This window comes from Nannobrachium achirus (genome assembly GCF_963921795.1).
Source record: "Nannobrachium achirus genome assembly, chromosome: 15".
In the NCBI taxonomy this organism is placed as follows: domain Eukaryota; kingdom Metazoa; phylum Chordata; class Actinopteri; order Myctophiformes; family Myctophidae; genus Nannobrachium; species Nannobrachium achirus.
The window spans coordinates 24,880,380-24,897,879 of record NC_137822.1 but is presented as its reverse complement, the minus strand read 5'-3'; the positions used below and the strand labels follow the sequence as shown (position 1 = coordinate 24,897,879).

General features: G+C 42.5%; 2 protein-coding genes across 2 annotated transcripts in view; both read right to left on the bottom strand.

The window, feature by feature from the left end:
- The window catches only part of slc27a4 (solute carrier family 27 member 4), a 39,469-nt gene extending 38,783 nt beyond the window's left edge, over window positions 1-686 (bottom strand). Inside the window, exon 1 of the mRNA XM_080743234.1 lies at window positions 319-686. The gene's annotated coding sequence lies outside the window, so the exon portion shown is untranslated. The remainder of the gene's footprint in view (window positions 1-318) is intronic.
- A 5,561-nt stretch (window positions 687-6,247) lies between these two features.
- swi5 (SWI5 homologous recombination repair protein) overlaps window positions 6,248-17,500 on the bottom strand; it is a 12,380-nt gene continuing 1,127 nt past the window's right edge. The window contains exons 2-5 of the mRNA XM_080742718.1: window positions 15,943-15,991; window positions 15,704-15,813; window positions 14,452-14,546; window positions 6,248-6,820 (exon numbers count right to left, since the gene is read on the bottom strand). Of these exons, the coding sequence (XP_080598844.1) occupies window positions 6,756-6,820; window positions 14,452-14,546; window positions 15,704-15,813; window positions 15,943-15,991 (319 nt within the window). The 3' untranslated portion in view covers window positions 6,248-6,755. The remainder of the gene's footprint in view (window positions 6,821-14,451; window positions 14,547-15,703; window positions 15,814-15,942; window positions 15,992-17,500) is intronic.

Sequence of the window (17,500 nt, the reverse complement as noted above, 5' to 3'; positions counted from 1 at the left end):
CAGTTTGGCAGAGGCAGCTTCTTTAAAATGAGCTGACATGCACACTACGCTGCCTTCAGAAATGACCGTTTTTGGCCTATTGGCCAATTGTAGCGTTCTAGTTATTTGGCATCGCAATAGCTTAGTCCATACCCTTCCATTAGACTGATTGTGGGCAAGGTTGTCAGAGGACAAGGGAGCCAGCGTCGCCTCTCTCTCTGTCTCCCCGGCCACGCTAGTAAATAATAACGGACCCGATACGGGAAGCAACCATTGTGGGAAACGTCCGTTGACGCTCGGATGTGATGCGACTGACTGCTACTTACATCTAGACCTTACCTTGCAATGGGTCCACGCAGTCACACGGACCAAACCCCAGACGCGGAACCCGTCCTGTGCGATTCCACCTTGATGATCGGCTTATAGGCCAGCCTGGTCCACCGCTCCTCTCTGCTCTGACAGAGACTAGAAACGTATACACAGCGCGCGCCCGCGCACGCACACACACATACACACCGGGATCTCCTGATAAATAAGAGCGAACGGTCCGCCCGCCTCCGGTGATGGGGATCGGGATCAAATTCTCCTGCTGCTGCCGCTGTTCGACTTTGCCCCTGATGTTAATAACATGGTCTGTTCATCGCCATCGCCGCTATCGCCTTTTTCTCTTTCATTGTGCCACCACCACAGATAAGCTCGCTCGCCAGTCGTCCAGCAGCACACAGTAATTCAAATGACCTTATAATTTTCTTAGCGGCGCCCGCCCACCGCCGCAACGTCCACCAGTGTGTGTGCGGAAGAGGCGGTGACGGACAGACGCGCGGTCAAGTCAAATCCTCTGGTCGTGTACACATTGCATCCCAGAGGGGCGGGACTAGCGGGCGGTGTCAGAGAAATGCTGCGGCCCTTCTATTACGCCGCTCGACCGAGAGTGAACCCAGCGCTGCTCGGCAGTTTCCACCCGGCTGTGACAAGGCCCTGCTGCGGATACCGCGCGGCGTGAAAGTAGGGTGGTGGATGGTGGTAAAGTAACGAACTACAATTACTCAAGAACTGTGCTTGGGTACAATGTTGAGGTGTTTGTGCTTTATTTCCAATTTCCAATACTTTTACTCCACTACTATCTCGGAAGCAAATATTGTAGATATAAATGTAGAGGAGAACACTACATTTATCTGAAAACTGTAGTTACTATAGTTACTTTGTAGATTTGGATTATTAATAGGCTAGTAAGGCTACAAATCATACATTATTACCCACTTCAGACCTAATATGCCTTTACATTTCGGCCAATTGAAAATGTAGACTACAAGCTCACGCATTGTGAGCTTGTAGATCTGTTATTTTCAAAGGATTTCTGTACATTCTGCATAAGAGTACTTTTTACTTTGTAAAATAAGTAATTTTTTATACCAATATAAATATACTTTTACTCAAGTAAATGCTGAATTCCGGACTTTTACTGGTAATAACAGAGTATTTCTACAATGCAGGATTATTGATACTTTTACTTGAGTACTTTTTCCACCACTGGGTGGTAGTAGCAGTAGTCTACAATACATCCCATATCCCAGCGGACGGCCAAGGCTGTGATTGGCTAGTTGGTTGTCACGGGTAACTAGTACTACTGCGTAAAGTTAACATACCATACATAGAAAACACAGTCAGGAATGTTGTGTGAAAGTAAACAGTGTGGTTCTCAAAAAATGTTCATGTCAAGGACCCCCATTCTGTGCCAGGGGAAGAGGAAGAGTTGTGTAATTGTTTTTTCACAATTATTCAAAATATTTCAAAAATAGTAGACCTACCTCTACAAGCTCACAATTCTTCGCTTCATTATGCATTGTGAGCTTGTAGATCGCCTATGTTCAAATAGCCAACCTCTAAGATAGGGTTAAAGCCATAGGTTAAAGTGACATTGCTCATATTTCTGGGGACTCCCTGGTACCCCTCGCCTGGCAAGCCAGCCTCATACTGTGGATGCGGTCACTCGTTCCTTCCCACAATAAGGAATGAGTGAACAAGCGCAGTATCAGGGCTGGCTTGCCAGGCTATGGTGGAACCCCCTCAAAAACCGACCCCTGGAGGTCCCTAGGGCACATTTTGAGAACCACTAAGAAAGTATATTTAATATAAGAAGACTTCACAGAGAAAATACGTGCTTGTCTGGCCACTCTGTGCTGTGTAGCCTACATAGTATACTAGACGTGGTCAAAATTGTCTCCTCTAAATGTTTGATGTAGTAATGTCATGCGTTTGATCAAACTGTATTTGCAGCCAGGAAAGACTAAATGGAGCAGGCATCAGCTGTTGCCTAGCAACTAACTAGCTAATCGCAGCACAACCACCCCTCCGGGCTATGGAATCTCAACCATTGAGCTTGATCATTATCTCAACTGTAATCGGGATCGGCTCAATGTGAACGGGCCTTGGAGCCTTCTGCCTAGATTCCTTACGTTATTGGGAGTCGTTACACCACTCTGCAGCCGGGGACCATTTTTACACATGTACCAACCACAGTACTTAAGTGTGGTTGCAACTTGCAACAAACTTTGGAATTTCTCTAAATTGTCTATGTACACCCAATATCTTATTTATATTTTAGGAAACATAATTGCCATACATGTTCATTTTGATTAAACCTTTATCTGCATCACTCTTCTAGAGCAGGGGTCTTCAACGTTTTCAGGCCAACTTGGACCCCCAAGTTGAGAGAGAGAGAGAGAGAGAGATGAAGCAGAGACCCCCACAACCTTTTCAGAGATTCCATAGTTTAATTGTTTGACAGCATAATCGTCAGTGTATTTTGGATTCATGTCAATTTGTGTTTTCAGATATTTAACCACTTTGTCTGTCAATACTTAATAAACTTGACTTATCACTCTGTACTTAGTCTGCTCTTTTTCCCCGACCCAAACCTCTAACCTCTAAAGTTCTCAGAATATGGACACTAGGGTTCAAGTAGTTAATGTAAAAAAGAAGAAAAACGTTTCTATCACTCAAAGATTTGGAGGACCCCCTGTAGTAACTCTGAGGACCCTGTTGAAGACCCTTGTTCTGGAGTAGACCATTGATTGCGACCGTCAGGTCGCACTTACTATCAAAACCTCCACAAACTGTGAGTCAGTCAGTCAGTCAGTCCGTCCGTCTGTCTGTCACACCTCACACGTCACACTATTGCCCTGCTCATATCTCCGCAACCGTTGCCCCGATCCATGCCAAATTTTGCACACACACTCCTTGCCTGCCAAACTACAACCTCCAAGGACCCCCGGAGTTCTAGGGACCCCCAGGTCCCTGGGGGACCCCCAGATGTAAAAAATGACCAAATGTGCAAAAATGACCAAATGACCACCCCAACGGGGCTGCTCACGGGGAATTCCCGGGGACCACCGACTCCTGGTGCTCCAGAACGGATGCAAAAGTGGTGGCGCCCCCAGTGGAGGACCCCCTCCACTGCAGCTCACATAAAATGCCGTAACTCGGGCTAGGAGCGTCCGGGGCCGGTACCTATTCATCCGCCAAGGCAACGCGGAGACCCCACCCCTCATTTCTCACATGGCCCTCTTCTAGCGCCACCATGAGGCCGATTCTTGCAAAACACATTTTTGGACACTGCTCCTACAGATTTTGCCCTAAAATCACACAAATCGGTACACACTATGTCTACACTCATGTCATCAACATGGATCTGTCCCATATAGCGCCACCATCAGGCCGATTTTTTCAAACACATTTTTGGACACTGCTCCTACAGATTTTGCCCTAAAATCACGCAAATCGGTACACAGTATGTCTACACTCATCTCATCAATATGGATGTCCCATATAGCGCCACCATCAGGCCGAATTTTTGAACCACATTTTTGGACACTGCTCCTACACATTTTGCCCTAAAATCACGCAGCGACCTGACGGTTGCTTATCTCCCGATTAGGGAGTCTTACTGGTGTTAAGTATATGACATTACATTATCAGCTTCCTTTAAATTAACCCACCCATGTGTGGTGTATCTGTATCCTTTCTCATTCATTTTGAGCTGTGATGCTTTTCTACACAATCCAATTGTCAAATTATTAAAATTCAACATAAAAGCAATATTTTCAACTTGGTGAGTGGATCTACATTACAATAACATATCCTATGAATAAGAGTCTCCTTGTTCTGTGTGGCTTTCAGGATAACACTGTGGAGTCATTCAAATTCCTGCTAACAAAGGATCTCAAGTGGGAGAACATCACCTCCATCACCAACAGAAGATGTCCTTCCTGCCGCAGGTGAAACGATTCAACCTGCTGCAGAAAACCATGGTCCATTTCCACTCAGGTATCACCAAGGCCATCGCCACCACATCCATCCCTGTTCGGTTTACTGCCTCTATAGTCTAGTAGGAAAGGGGGGGGGGGGGTCTAAAACGGAAAGGGGGTCTAAAAAGTGATGAGTCATCACTTTTCACAGTTTTGTGGGGCCCATTCTTAGCCCAAGGAAATGTTTTTCATGCAAAACAAATACCGTACTTGCAATGGATTCAGAATCATGAAAACGTCCTAGTTAGACCCCTCACATGCTACAAAAAGATTTTTGGTGGGTCTTTTTTCCTGTATAGTAATTAGTAAGTGAATGGGTAGGTGCAATAAATCATTAAAAATGAACCCCTTGGGACGATATTTCAGCTTGTTACCTGGCAGAATCTTAAAATATACCCTTTAAGGATTAAGAAAAAACAGGTGGCGAAAAAAAATCCACCCTATGCACGTGGACCCCCCATTCCAACTAGACTACTACTGATAAGGGCAGGTGCAGACTATGACTATGAATAGACTCTGCTGTACTCTGTACTGGTGCTATCTAAGGACAAATTTACATACAGTACAGGTCTGATTTGCTGCTTAATAATGTCTCTCATTTGTGCAAGACAAGAGACTATACTGAATAATACTGTATATACACCGTCCGCACCTGCTGTCTCTACTTGAACAAGAGACTGATATTCTGGCATAATCTTCTATTTAGACCATGCACCTTATTGTCTCTGCCAGTCCCAAAGGCCTGGCAGAGCGCTGTCCGTCTGCCTGTCTGTTACCAGCTAATCTCCTGCAGCGCTGGCCCGGTCACTGCCAAAATGTGCACACACACTCCCTGGATGCCAATTCAGAACCTCTGCCCCAATTTTTTTTTTCACATGGGCCTGTTCTAGCGCCTCCATGTACAGTACTCCATACAGTACTCCTACAGATTTCTGTCCAAAAATCACACAAATTGGTAGACACAGACAGTATCTCTATAGTCATGTGATCAACATCGATCTGTCTGATTTTCCATATTCCATCCAAAGTCTGCAGGATTGGTCAGTTTTGAACAAAATGCCTCAAATCATGAACCCAGCATGCAACTTTGGTGAAATTGTGCATGCTAGGGGTGGGCCATATGGTGATAAATATGGTTGAGACGATACAATGTCTCCACAATATGCCTTTTCAGAGATATCACAATATCCCTTTTCACATTGGCCATATAGCACCACCAGGACGCCACAGTAACCTACCTGACCTTGCGGAGACCTGTGCTACTAGAAAACACAAATTGACATGAATCCAAAATACACTGATGATTGTGCTGTCAAACCATGAAACGATATGGAATCTATGAACAGGTTGTAGGGGCCCCTGCTTCATCTCTCTCTCAACTAAGGGGTCCTTGGCCTGAAAACGTTGAAGACCCCTGCTCTAGTCTTCTTCTTTTCTATCTATTTCTATTTTTGAAACTGCACAATTGGGAGCTTGTACAAAAATCATTTGACCCACACTTTTACACCTGTAAAATTGTGAGGTGACAAAAACGTGAACTTGTACCATCAACTGCTGCAAATGTATTGTGCAAACTGGCATTAAAACAGATTTTATAGAACAGCACTTGAACATTAACTAGAGTACAGATAAGGAAAAGATCGATCCGGTGGCACGCAACATAATACACGTTCTGCTATCTTTTATGCACACTCAATCACAGAAATACACATGCTGTACAGACAGGCTGCTCTTCTGCCCCATCAGCTCAAACATTATCAGTGTTTGTCAGACAGATAACCCTCATGCTCCCCAACCAGCATTTATTATATTGTACATATCAGAAGCACCTATGTGTTAAGGACTTCTCAATTTAATGGGTGTGCAGGTATCCAAATATCGCTCTTTTTAAAAATAGCAATCACTGACTGGAAAGAGGTTTTGCACAGTTGCCAAATAGCCTTAAAAGTGCATCATATTTCAGGCTAACAAGACATTTTAGGAGAATCTGCAGTTATCCACATGGTGGAACAAGAGTAGCCTGTTCAGGCAGATTGTTAATTCTTCCTTTTTATCGTTAATTCTCTGTGATCAACCAGTAATCTGTTCATCTGTCTGAAATATTTGATCAAATCTCCATATGCACTCATTACATTGTGTCAAATTTCCTAACTAATATATACAATAAAATAAGATATAGAAATGTACACGACACGTTGCAATTTCAAATTCAAACTCTCAGGGGTAGAAATATCCTGCATTTCACTGGCACCATAATATCACTTCAGATCTACTCTTTGAACAAACAACGTTCATGCAAGGTGCTCTAACCTCCCCCCATTGTTGGGCATTGTCATTTCCCACTCACCACATTCATTACAGTCAATTCAGTTCTATCCTGGTAGGCTTGTTCTTATTATTTCAGGTCTTCCTCCATTTTTCTCCTCTCCTTGGTCTGTGACTAGAGAATTATTCACTCTTCTTTCCCAATCAGTCATCCAGTTCCAAATCAAAGTGGCTGTAGAGGTCTCGTGTTGTGGTTCCCCTAAGAGCAGCTGTAAGAAATAGTGGAGTAGGGGTCAGAACCGTCAGATCCCTTGAGCAGGCATTACAGATTCTCCTGCTTTTAAGAACTTTAACTTCATGTGTTAAATAGTTACTTGTTTAACATGAACAGCACAATCTACAGTAAGTAAGTGACACTGCATATAGTATGTCACATCACGTGTGGTATATAACGTACAGTATATTGCAGATAAGTCATACTATTACATCAAAATGAGTTTTGTTTTAGCTATATTAAACCATTAACGTGTGGGGAACATACTCCAAAAACGCAGCAAGTTAATGTATAGATTACTACACTGTAAATAACCCTAACCCAACACTTAATCAAACAAATACATTTATTTGATTATTAAAAAAAAAGAGAATCAATTTCAACTAGAAGCAGTGCTCTTCCGAGCACAGGTCTCCACCAGGCCACACAAATCGGCCTGTTATAGCGCCACCATGAGGCTGATTTAAAAAATGTGGGGCAGAGGTTCTGAATTAGCATCCAGGGAGTGTGTGTGCTCAGTTTGGCAGCGATCGGGCCAACGGCGCCGGAGATTAGCTGGTAACAACCAGGCCACACAAATCGGCCTGTTATAGCGCCACCATGAGGCTGATTTGAAAAATGTGGGGCAGAGGTTCTAGATTGGCATCCAGGGAGTGTGTGTGCTCAGTTTGGCAGCGATCGGGCCAACGGTGACTGAGATTAGCTGCACACAAACTGCGAGGACACACGGACACACGGACACACGGACGGACGCACGGACGGACGGAGGGGAAAACATACTCTCCCTCAGCCTTCGGCTGGTGGAGACAATAAACAAAATTGATATTGAGGATTTTTTCTTCCCAAAAATCTTTAAAAATAGGTTTTCAAGACGCTATGTTACAGTAGTGCTCACGAGTTATGGCTATTTGCAGTGTTAAACACTGCTGTAGCAGTAACACTACTATAGTGCATCAGCATCATATGTGTGCAAACTGCAATTTTTTTTCTCATTTCTTTTGGTGCATCATGCCAGACCATGAACAGTGTTTGTGCCAAGTTTGGTGCGGATTGGAGTAATGGTGCACCTGGGGCCCCTGGGGGCTAACCTTGGCCTGTGGTGTAACTATTGTAAAAAAAGAACAGTGTTTGTGCCAAGTTTGATGCGGATCGGAGCAACAGTGCGCCTCGGAGGTCAAGATGTTACGTGTGTGTCATCCATAGTCCACCCACTCACAATGTAAAAAAAAATAAAACCAACAATGCATTAATGAGCAATGTTGTCAGAAAATCACCAGAAGACAAACAATAAGCGAACATGGATGCTGTGAAAATTACAATTTGGTATCTTTGCCGTTTGGCAGCTGATACCAAATATCCCTGCAACTTTGCCTAATTATAGCCTACTCGAGTTTCAGTCACATACTGTAGCTGGCTTGAAGGAATCGTTCAAAAGGCTGTTTTACCTGTTTACCAAAATACCAACAGCTTAACGCATCTTTGAGGCATGCCTGTGACCTTCACCAGTACAATTACGGAAAGGATGTTCATGTACTGTACAATTCATCCAGGAGCCAGTTGCACAACATACAACGAAGGATAATAAAACATTATTATGCATTGTAAAATGCCGCGGCACGACCGGTCTTCAACCAGCCAAAATTCTCACGTCTCCCCCTTCTACGCTCCCTCCACTGGCTCCCGGTTGCACTGAATACAAAACACTGATGCTGACCTTCATAGCAGCCAAAGGTATGGCTCCTCCATACCTCCAAAACCTGATCAACCCCTACAACCCCACCCGTTCACTCAGATCAGCCAACACAGGGATGCTGACAGAACCCTCGCTAAAAATCCCAGGACAAAAATCCACTCGTCCTAGACAATTTGCCCTCCTGGCCCCCAAACTGTGGAATAAACTCCGTCGCACTTAGAACTACAGACTCACTCCCTAGCTTCCGCCGTGGACTGAAGACTCCACTTTAGATTCCACCTAAATCCATAGCATTACTGTAACACTCACCTTCCATTAGTTTTTATCATGCCATCATGTTATTAAGCTTTTTCTTTGGATGGCTTTAAAATCAAAGCTGTTACACCACACAAATTAGTTATAGCATATCTCTAATTAACAACTATTTACACAGCATTAACATCTCGAAAATACAGAATGAAACCATCCTCGCCAGCTCACTTAGGCGCCCCAACACTACAAGCATACCTTGGTCGCTACATTTTTGTTTTACAATACACAATTGGATACTTTGCATAACAGGTTTACCTGTGAGCGTCGTCATACATGTGCTAGCATTACCATTACCGTTCCCACGGGGGGAAAAATGACCATTACACCACTGCTTAGGAAGTAATAGTTGTTTAATATTAGCACATGCATTCCATATACGGCTGAACCACACACAGGCATATGACATATCATCAACTTGCAATGGGAGCCGGCCCCATTGAGTGAAAGATTAACTATTTCGAAAACAAATAAAATAGTTAAGGTGCTGGACCTTTCAGGTGCTGGACAAAAATACGTACATAGAAGAGGAGGAGGTCCGCACACTGAGTTGTTGCTCCCAGGAGTGATTCTTTAACTTTTAACTTTAATAAAGAATCACTCCTGGGAGCGGACCTCCTCCTCTTCTATATTTGGCTTATTAGCCATGGATCCCTTTAAGAGTAAGTAGACCCTATCCAGTGCAATTCTGCTTTCCCTAAAGATTTCACTTTCTGAAATGATCTCCTTCATACCTAGTTACCTACCCAGAATGTACATTGTACATTCATGCAAATGAGGAACCGACACGGTCAGCCAACCCGTCTGTCACTGTGTGGACTTCATCAACGGTTTACAACCTTGCCGCACCTAGTGTGCAAGCTGTCTAGAAAGTAGAAAAAAAGACAGACCCACACACACAAAGGTGTGTGCCTGTCTGTGGCTAATGTTGAGAACCACTGGACCGATTTATTGTTATAAAGTAAACCACTGGTGAAATAAGAAAATCTGTCATCTTTAAGTCAGTAAAACTATAAGGCGTTAAAAAACTTCCCCTTAAAACCTAAAGTGACACTATCTAACCCAGTGAATGTCAGGGACAGACATACATAAGTACATAGAGAAAGACAAAGAAACGGTTGTCCATAAGAGTGTTCTGTAGGCCCCTTCCTCACGTCTCCTCTCCCGATTTTGAGACCAGCCTACCCATCTCTTCTCCTCCCTCTCTGAGAGAACAGAATCACTGGCAGCACAACAGCAACTCAGTGTTTAAGTGAAGACGGTTTGTGAATGTGTGTGTGTGAGAGAGGGATGGGTGGGTGGGGCGTGACAGCCCATGTTTGCATTTGTCAGTATGTGCAAGTGTGTGTGTGTGCGTGCCTGTGTGAGCATGATGTCAAAGACTACCATTGTGACAAGGGGGAAACGCCACCTCCATTCACTAAGAGGTCATTATCAACCAGCCTCTCCACTGTACAGACAGACAGCAGAGACTCAGAGATATAGTGAGCTTAAAAGAGATTTGGACATACAGGAAAGACCAGTGTCATTGATAAGGATTTGTCATCTATGAATATGCTGAGAAGGTTATGATAATCCATAGATAAAATAATCCATTATTGGAGGAACCCCCCCCCCCCCTCCCACACACACACACACACACACACACACTCTCACACACACACACACACACACACACACACACACACACACACACACACACACACACACACACACACACACACACACACACACACACACACACACACACACACACACACACACACACACACACACACACACACACACACACACAAAAGCTTAAGTGTGATTCAAGCACAAACCTAAATATGAACTATGCCATACTTTCTCAACCCCTAGGAATTACAACATAAACACTCAAGGTCCCACACCGCCACAAAAACATGTATACAACAAACACAACCAGTCATGTTCTATAAGATAGAGATGGGTCAGAATCAGGGCTGTCACAATTAAATAATCGCAATTATTTGAGATAATCGCTCTAATCTTTTAATCATTTACATATTTAAAACCTTTGATGCATTTTAAAACATTTTCACAAAAGGGGAAAATAGACGCTCCAAGATGCGATGTGTGTTTTTTTTGAGTAGATCGGCCATTTCCACAATTTATGTTTTTTATTCAAGTAGAAAATCATTAAATATATATGGTATATTATTTGTCATACCTGTGCACCTTTAGTTTATGAAGCCTAAAAGCCAAACAGAAATGTAATTTGTATTCATTATGTTCAAATGTTCAACAACAGAAACACAATGCGCTAATCGCTAATCACAATTATTTGAGCAACATTTAATCGCCAAGTAAAATGTCTTAATCGTGACAGCCCTTGTGAGAATCACGATTAATAAATGAATAATTCTTGAGGATAAAAATGTATGATATAAAATGAATAATATATATTCTTTTAACTCTTTTTAATGGCTATTACTGCCATCCAAAGGCTGACCACAATAACTACATTTTAGGATATGTCTATAATAGGTGTAGTTATGTTTTGCCTGCCACTCCAACATTGTGTATGTCTGTCCATTATTTCCATGTGAGTACAGCAACACCAGCTGCAGCCACCCAGCGGTGCTGTTGAGCAGTCTGCACCGCTCATTCACACTGCATGTGATTCACCAGGACGGAAAGTTATGGGGTTATATATGTTTTTGCTCCTGTGAGCAGCTAATCTCGCACACCGCTGGACCAATTGGTGTGAAACTTGGCTGCACACCTTGGCTCCCAGTAGGCCAAGGATTGGCAAGAAAGAACCGCCACCTCAAAGTTTCAAATCTACTACATGGTGGCAAACAGGCTGCTTCACACCTTGGCCTATAACTCTCGACCCATAGGTTGTACAATCAGGAACTTCTAAATAGGCTAGCTATGCATAATTTAGATTATAGATTCATATGGATGTATACAGATATATAGATTATATGGATAGATAATCTATTGTCAGACATTTACACATTTGAATGACTGCATGGGATCAGTGAGAAAGGTACTGTTTAATGATATGAAGAAATAATGTGCTCTACAACTGATGCTGGGCTAATGTCTGTGTAGTTTAAGCAAGAAACAGGACACACAGCAACAGTAGTATGTGATTGCAGGCTTGCAGCCTTCCTTCCGAGGTGCCTAAAGGCCCGTGCACACTGGGCCGAGCCCGGGGCAGATTCCCCGGGGCCGATTGTCGGGATGATCCCCCGGGAAAATCGTTCGTCGGCCCCGGACTCGGTCTTGGGTTTGTACGGTACCCCGACACGATCGGATTATGTTAATGGGATTTTTATGGCCTCGGGACTCGTCGGAAGCTCTCCCGAGAATATCAAAAAAGCTTGATATTCTCGGGTCATCGGGTAGGAATCCTTTACAATTATTGTCGTCTGAATGAGCACACGGGATTGCTTCAGATTATATGAAGCCAGATCCTCCTGACCTCCTCCCTTTTTTTTATGTTGCGCAGAGTGTAGGCTATTCTGTCACCTCACAATAGAATAGCCTACACTTTTATTATTATTATTAGCCTACTTACTTTTTACTTTAGCCTACTTTCTCCCTAAAATGTTGTAATCACTTGTTCAAAAACGTTATAGCCTATAGCGTTCTTTTTTTTCCGTTTTTTCTTCTGCGCAGTCATTTGGCGACAAGGCATGCAGTGTAGGCCTATTCTATCACCTCACGAAAGCCTTTCCCCACGACAACACATGGGGATATATAATATATATTTTTTATATTTATAAAAGATAATATATTGGGCTATCATCATGGTGGTTGATGCTACTATGCCACATTATTCATATAATGTAATTCTCAAAGTCAGAGACATTCCATTGCATTCCTTTTTTTTTTTTACTTTTACGCGCGGGCTGCGGGCACATCATTGCGCCTCTCGTGCTGTCAGTTTGTTCATTGGTCCTCAAAGAGGACCGCCAGTCCTTGGGGAGTTCCAGGGGGTCCCCAGCTAAATGATATTGAGGAACCTAGGCCTGTCCCTATTCTATATGCTTGGATGAGGTGGTGGGACAGTAAAAAAAAGCGAGAGGTTAAACTTTTTTTTTTTCTGCGACTGCACGCAGGTTTGGACATTCATAATTGCTATTAGCTGATTAAGCTCATGTCTGTTTAATGTCTGGCTGGTTGCCGTTAAAATGCTGGTTGATGCTATATGCCACATTATTATTCATAATGTCATCATACTCATGCATTGTGAGCTTGTATCTGCTTTTTTGGCTATCAACGAACGCAAAGATGGATATTACATGAAAAAGGTTCACGACTCAGCCTAATATATTAATAAATTAAAAGGGTTCTAAATCGACCTATACAAGTGCTACTCTGACAGTGTTGGTTGAAGGCGCTTAAGGTGGGACAGTCACAGACTGAGTTCAAGTTTAAACCTCTCTTTCTTTTTTTGTGCGGAGAAATGCTCACTTTGATGTAATGGGCAATTTCCTATATTGAACATGCACACCTGCAAGCATTCTCAATGATGAGAAGCTTGGCCACTTTTGAGAGCGGACCACCACCTGGAACTGATGCGCTAATTATTTATCTGGCCTAGTTTCGCGCAATGATGTAATGATTAATTTGAGCTCCATATAAGTGAGTTCCAACCTGCATCTTCGAGGTGGCTTTTGATGGCGTTTCACCTCGCTAAAAAACCTCCATGATTTTCACCTTCAACAGATTGGCAGCACTGCAGGACTCATTGCATATGCAAACAGAAGGTAATAAAATGGATTTGGGAGCATAGCCTAATTACAATGCGTGTCTCATAAAAAACAATATATATTTTATAGTTGAAGGGCAAATAGACGTTATACACAGTAGTATGGTCGTCAATGTGCGAGCCCATGGCACCTTCCGCGACCCCACGTTGGGTCGGGACACATAGTTTGAGAACCGAGGCTGGAGCCTTGTTTCTTTATTCAATCAACTGCCAGAAAAAATAAAATAAAACTTTTTCCCCAATCAACTCTGGCCCGAGATCGCTAGGGGTGGTCATCCAGGATATCTGGCTCATTTGTAATTGTAATTTTATGGTCTCAGATATTTCACTTGGCACAGCGGGATATACCGGGCCCGAATATAAGACAGAGGATCGCTGTCGTTTGAAATGAACACCGATAAACCCCCGGCTCCGAGTTCTGATCTCAAGCAAAATCGCATCTCGTCTGGGGGGCCTCTAAGTGCCCAAAAAGTAGTGCTTCCGGACCGGACAGGAAACGGAAACCAATTTTCAATTATTTTGTAGGAAAACGCCCATTTCTGTGTTTCCTTTTCCTGTCTGCCATTTCCTTCCATTGTAAACACTTCTAGCAACACTACTGCTAGCTCTGGAACAGTCCCATGGATTCAAGTGCCGTCTTTTGTTAGCGACCACAAACCGCGATGGTGCAGGGATCCCAATGCGCCGCTTTGTGAACTTGAAGATCAGCTATTTTCACTACTTCTTAATTATTTCTTTAATTTATGGAATTTCTTAGATGTGTTTGTTTCAAACTTTCTCATGTCATGAGCCATAAGAAGACCCAGTGTTTTGGAACCAGTGATTTATAACACATTTTTAGAAGGGGACTCTGATAACGGTTTAGAGCTCATCTTACCAATGTGTCCCAGCAGTGTCTGCCCAATGTCTTTGATGTCATTATACTCATGTAGCAGGTCAATGTGCTGACTCAGCTCCTCCACTCTGTAGCCCCTGGACATGCAAACACACAGATACACACTAATTACACTCATACAATAGCTAATGTGAATACAACTGCACACCTAACCGTGGAAACAAAATCGAGTTGATAAGTTGCATAGTGCACACATTGCGTCCATACTGTATAATTATGCATGCATAATTGATACAATCACATACACGTATGTGCGCAAAGACATGCGTATGTGTGTGTGCACGCTCACACACGCACACGCGCACACACACACACACACACACACACACACACACACACACACACACACACACACACACACACACACACACATAATTGCATGACACATAAGTAAGTCTGCATGAGACACACAAACAGATCTGTATATCCTTGTGGGGTAATCAAAACATATTTTCACAAATGCATTTAAAAAAGAGACATTATTGTATCCCTAAGCCTAAACCCAACTCCTAAATGACTAATCGTAACATTGACCCAATGCTGTTATTTTACTCTTTTATATATATATTTATATATATATATATATATATATATAAAAAAAAGTTGCAATACTGTGTTTTAAATAGACAGTCTGTCTCTTTTTTCTGTCTCACACTTCCACACAGGTTTGTACAGGGGTGTCGCACCAAATTCTGGACCCTGGGTACTAGGATTCACTGCGGGTACTAGGATTCATAGTTGGAGGGGGTTTAACCCATTTAGACTGGGAAGTGGGAACGCATTATTTTGTACTTTAACTATTGGAAAAATAGCAGATCTACAAGCTTGCAGCGCAACACCGAGTGCCGTGCTGCAAGCTTGTTTTGAAAAATCGTGAAAAAGTCTTTGAAAAAGTCTTTGATAAACCTATGTTTCTATGTCAGTGGTGCTCAAACCTTTTCATGTGAAGGACCCCCAAAATTATATGTATTTGGCCACGGACCCCCATCTAAAAATATTTAGTTCCAAGGACCCCCCAGAAGCAAAATTTGAGTTACAAATGTTTGCTTAAATAATATATATATTCAAAGATTTGCACACATTTTCACGACTTTTCAAAAATCTACAAGCTCGCAGCGCGGCACTCGGTGCTGTGAGCTTGTATATCTGCTATTTTTCAATAGTTAAAGTATAAAAGAATTAAGGCCCCTCCTCCCTCCCCCCTCCCTTGTGACGCCCCTGGGTTTGTACTCACTCTGCCTCTAGCAGTGCTATCTCTGTGTCTAGCTCCTGTTGTCTCTTCCTCAGCTCCTGCACCTCCTCCTCAGGCTTTACGTTGGAGTCTTGGTTTGCACGCTTCTGGAGCTGACAGGAACAAACATAGACCAGTGGTTCTTAACCTTTTAAACCAAGGGACAAAAATCTCGATAGAAAAATGCAAAAGGTGGAAATGTCTAAAGTGGAGTGTGCATTGAGCTTGTGCTGTCAACTTACTGGTGATTTAAAGCTGGAATGGACTTTCTTAGAACTTGAGGATGGAGTGCTGGAGGGGGGAGAAAAGGAGAGAGATAGAGAGAGAAGAAAAGGAGGGAGTACTTGAATATGGATAACAATAAGAATAATCCAATTAAGTTGTTTTTTAATGATTCTTTAAAAAATTTGGTATTATTTTACATTGTAGGCTACAGATGTTAGTGGCTGTACAGGCTTTAATAAGTAAGTAAACTTAGCTCTGGTCCATCCACTAACGCTAGCCGCAAATTGCAACACTAGATTTTTTTTTATAATCGGATGAATCTAGGGTTGCAATACCTCCCATAGGCAGCCAATGGTGTCAGGCATATTCGCCTATAACATATTCGCCTACACGCATTTGGTCCTTTCACCTGGCATTTTCGCCTTGGAGGAGAGTCTTTTCACCTACCTGTCTGAGCCATTTCGCCTACCCACAATTCTGCTGTCAGACTGTCCATGTTTTCATATTATCTCTTTGTCATTTAAATATTATAGTGACTGTGACAGTGGTGTTACATGTCAAACTTACACACGGCTATCCTATGCACTCCATAGTAATCACATAAATACAGAGCTATTGGAATCAGGTACGCCCAAATAATTAATTAATCCATGTCCCGATACTATACATTCTTTGGTGCAGTATTGAACAGTATTGTAAAATGAACAGTATTGTAGGCCTATATTGTTTTAACATTAGGCTATACAAAATAATGAAAATATATATGTAGGCTATTAGCCTATATAGGTCTATATAAGATATGCTACACCTAAATAGCCTATAGAATCAACCTTGCCTGTCAACAGGCATAAAAAACTATTTTGCCATTTTTTAGGAATAAAATATGATGTAAATAATAAATGTCAAATAAACTGTTAGATTCACTTGACACCACTGTCACAGTCACTATAATATTTAAATGACAAAGAGATAATTTGCAAACATGGACAGTCTGACAGCAGAATTGAGGGTAGGCGAAATGGCTCAGACAGGTAGGTGAAAAGACTCTTAGTCTAGTAATTCTAGGAAAAAAATCCACTCAGGTTGGAAAAAATTGTGTTATTTAGTTTCTCAACTGATTCTGACAGGAAATTAGGTCTACTAGCCAGGATAAAAAATCTACCATAATCTGCTCACTGCAAATACCCACAGTGGCCAAATCAAGTTGGGCTCCCATCGACATCGATACAGGAGGAAAATACCCAGAAAAAAATCTGCTTTAAGTAGGATGTGAGGGGTCTAACTAGGGGTTTGTCATGATGCTGAATCCATTACAAGCATTTGTTTTGCACAAAAAACATTCCTTGGGCTAAAAATGGCCCCAGAAAATGATGGTTTAGTGATGAAAAGTGATGAGTCATCACTTTTCATCAGTTTTGTGGGCGTTTTCTGGGGCCAATGAATGTTTTTTGTGCAAAACAAATGCTTGCAATGGATTCAGCATCATGACAAACCCCTAGTTAGACCCCTCACATCCTACTTAAAGCAGATTTTTTTTCTGGGTATTTTCCTCCTGTATAGAAAGTCGATGGGAGC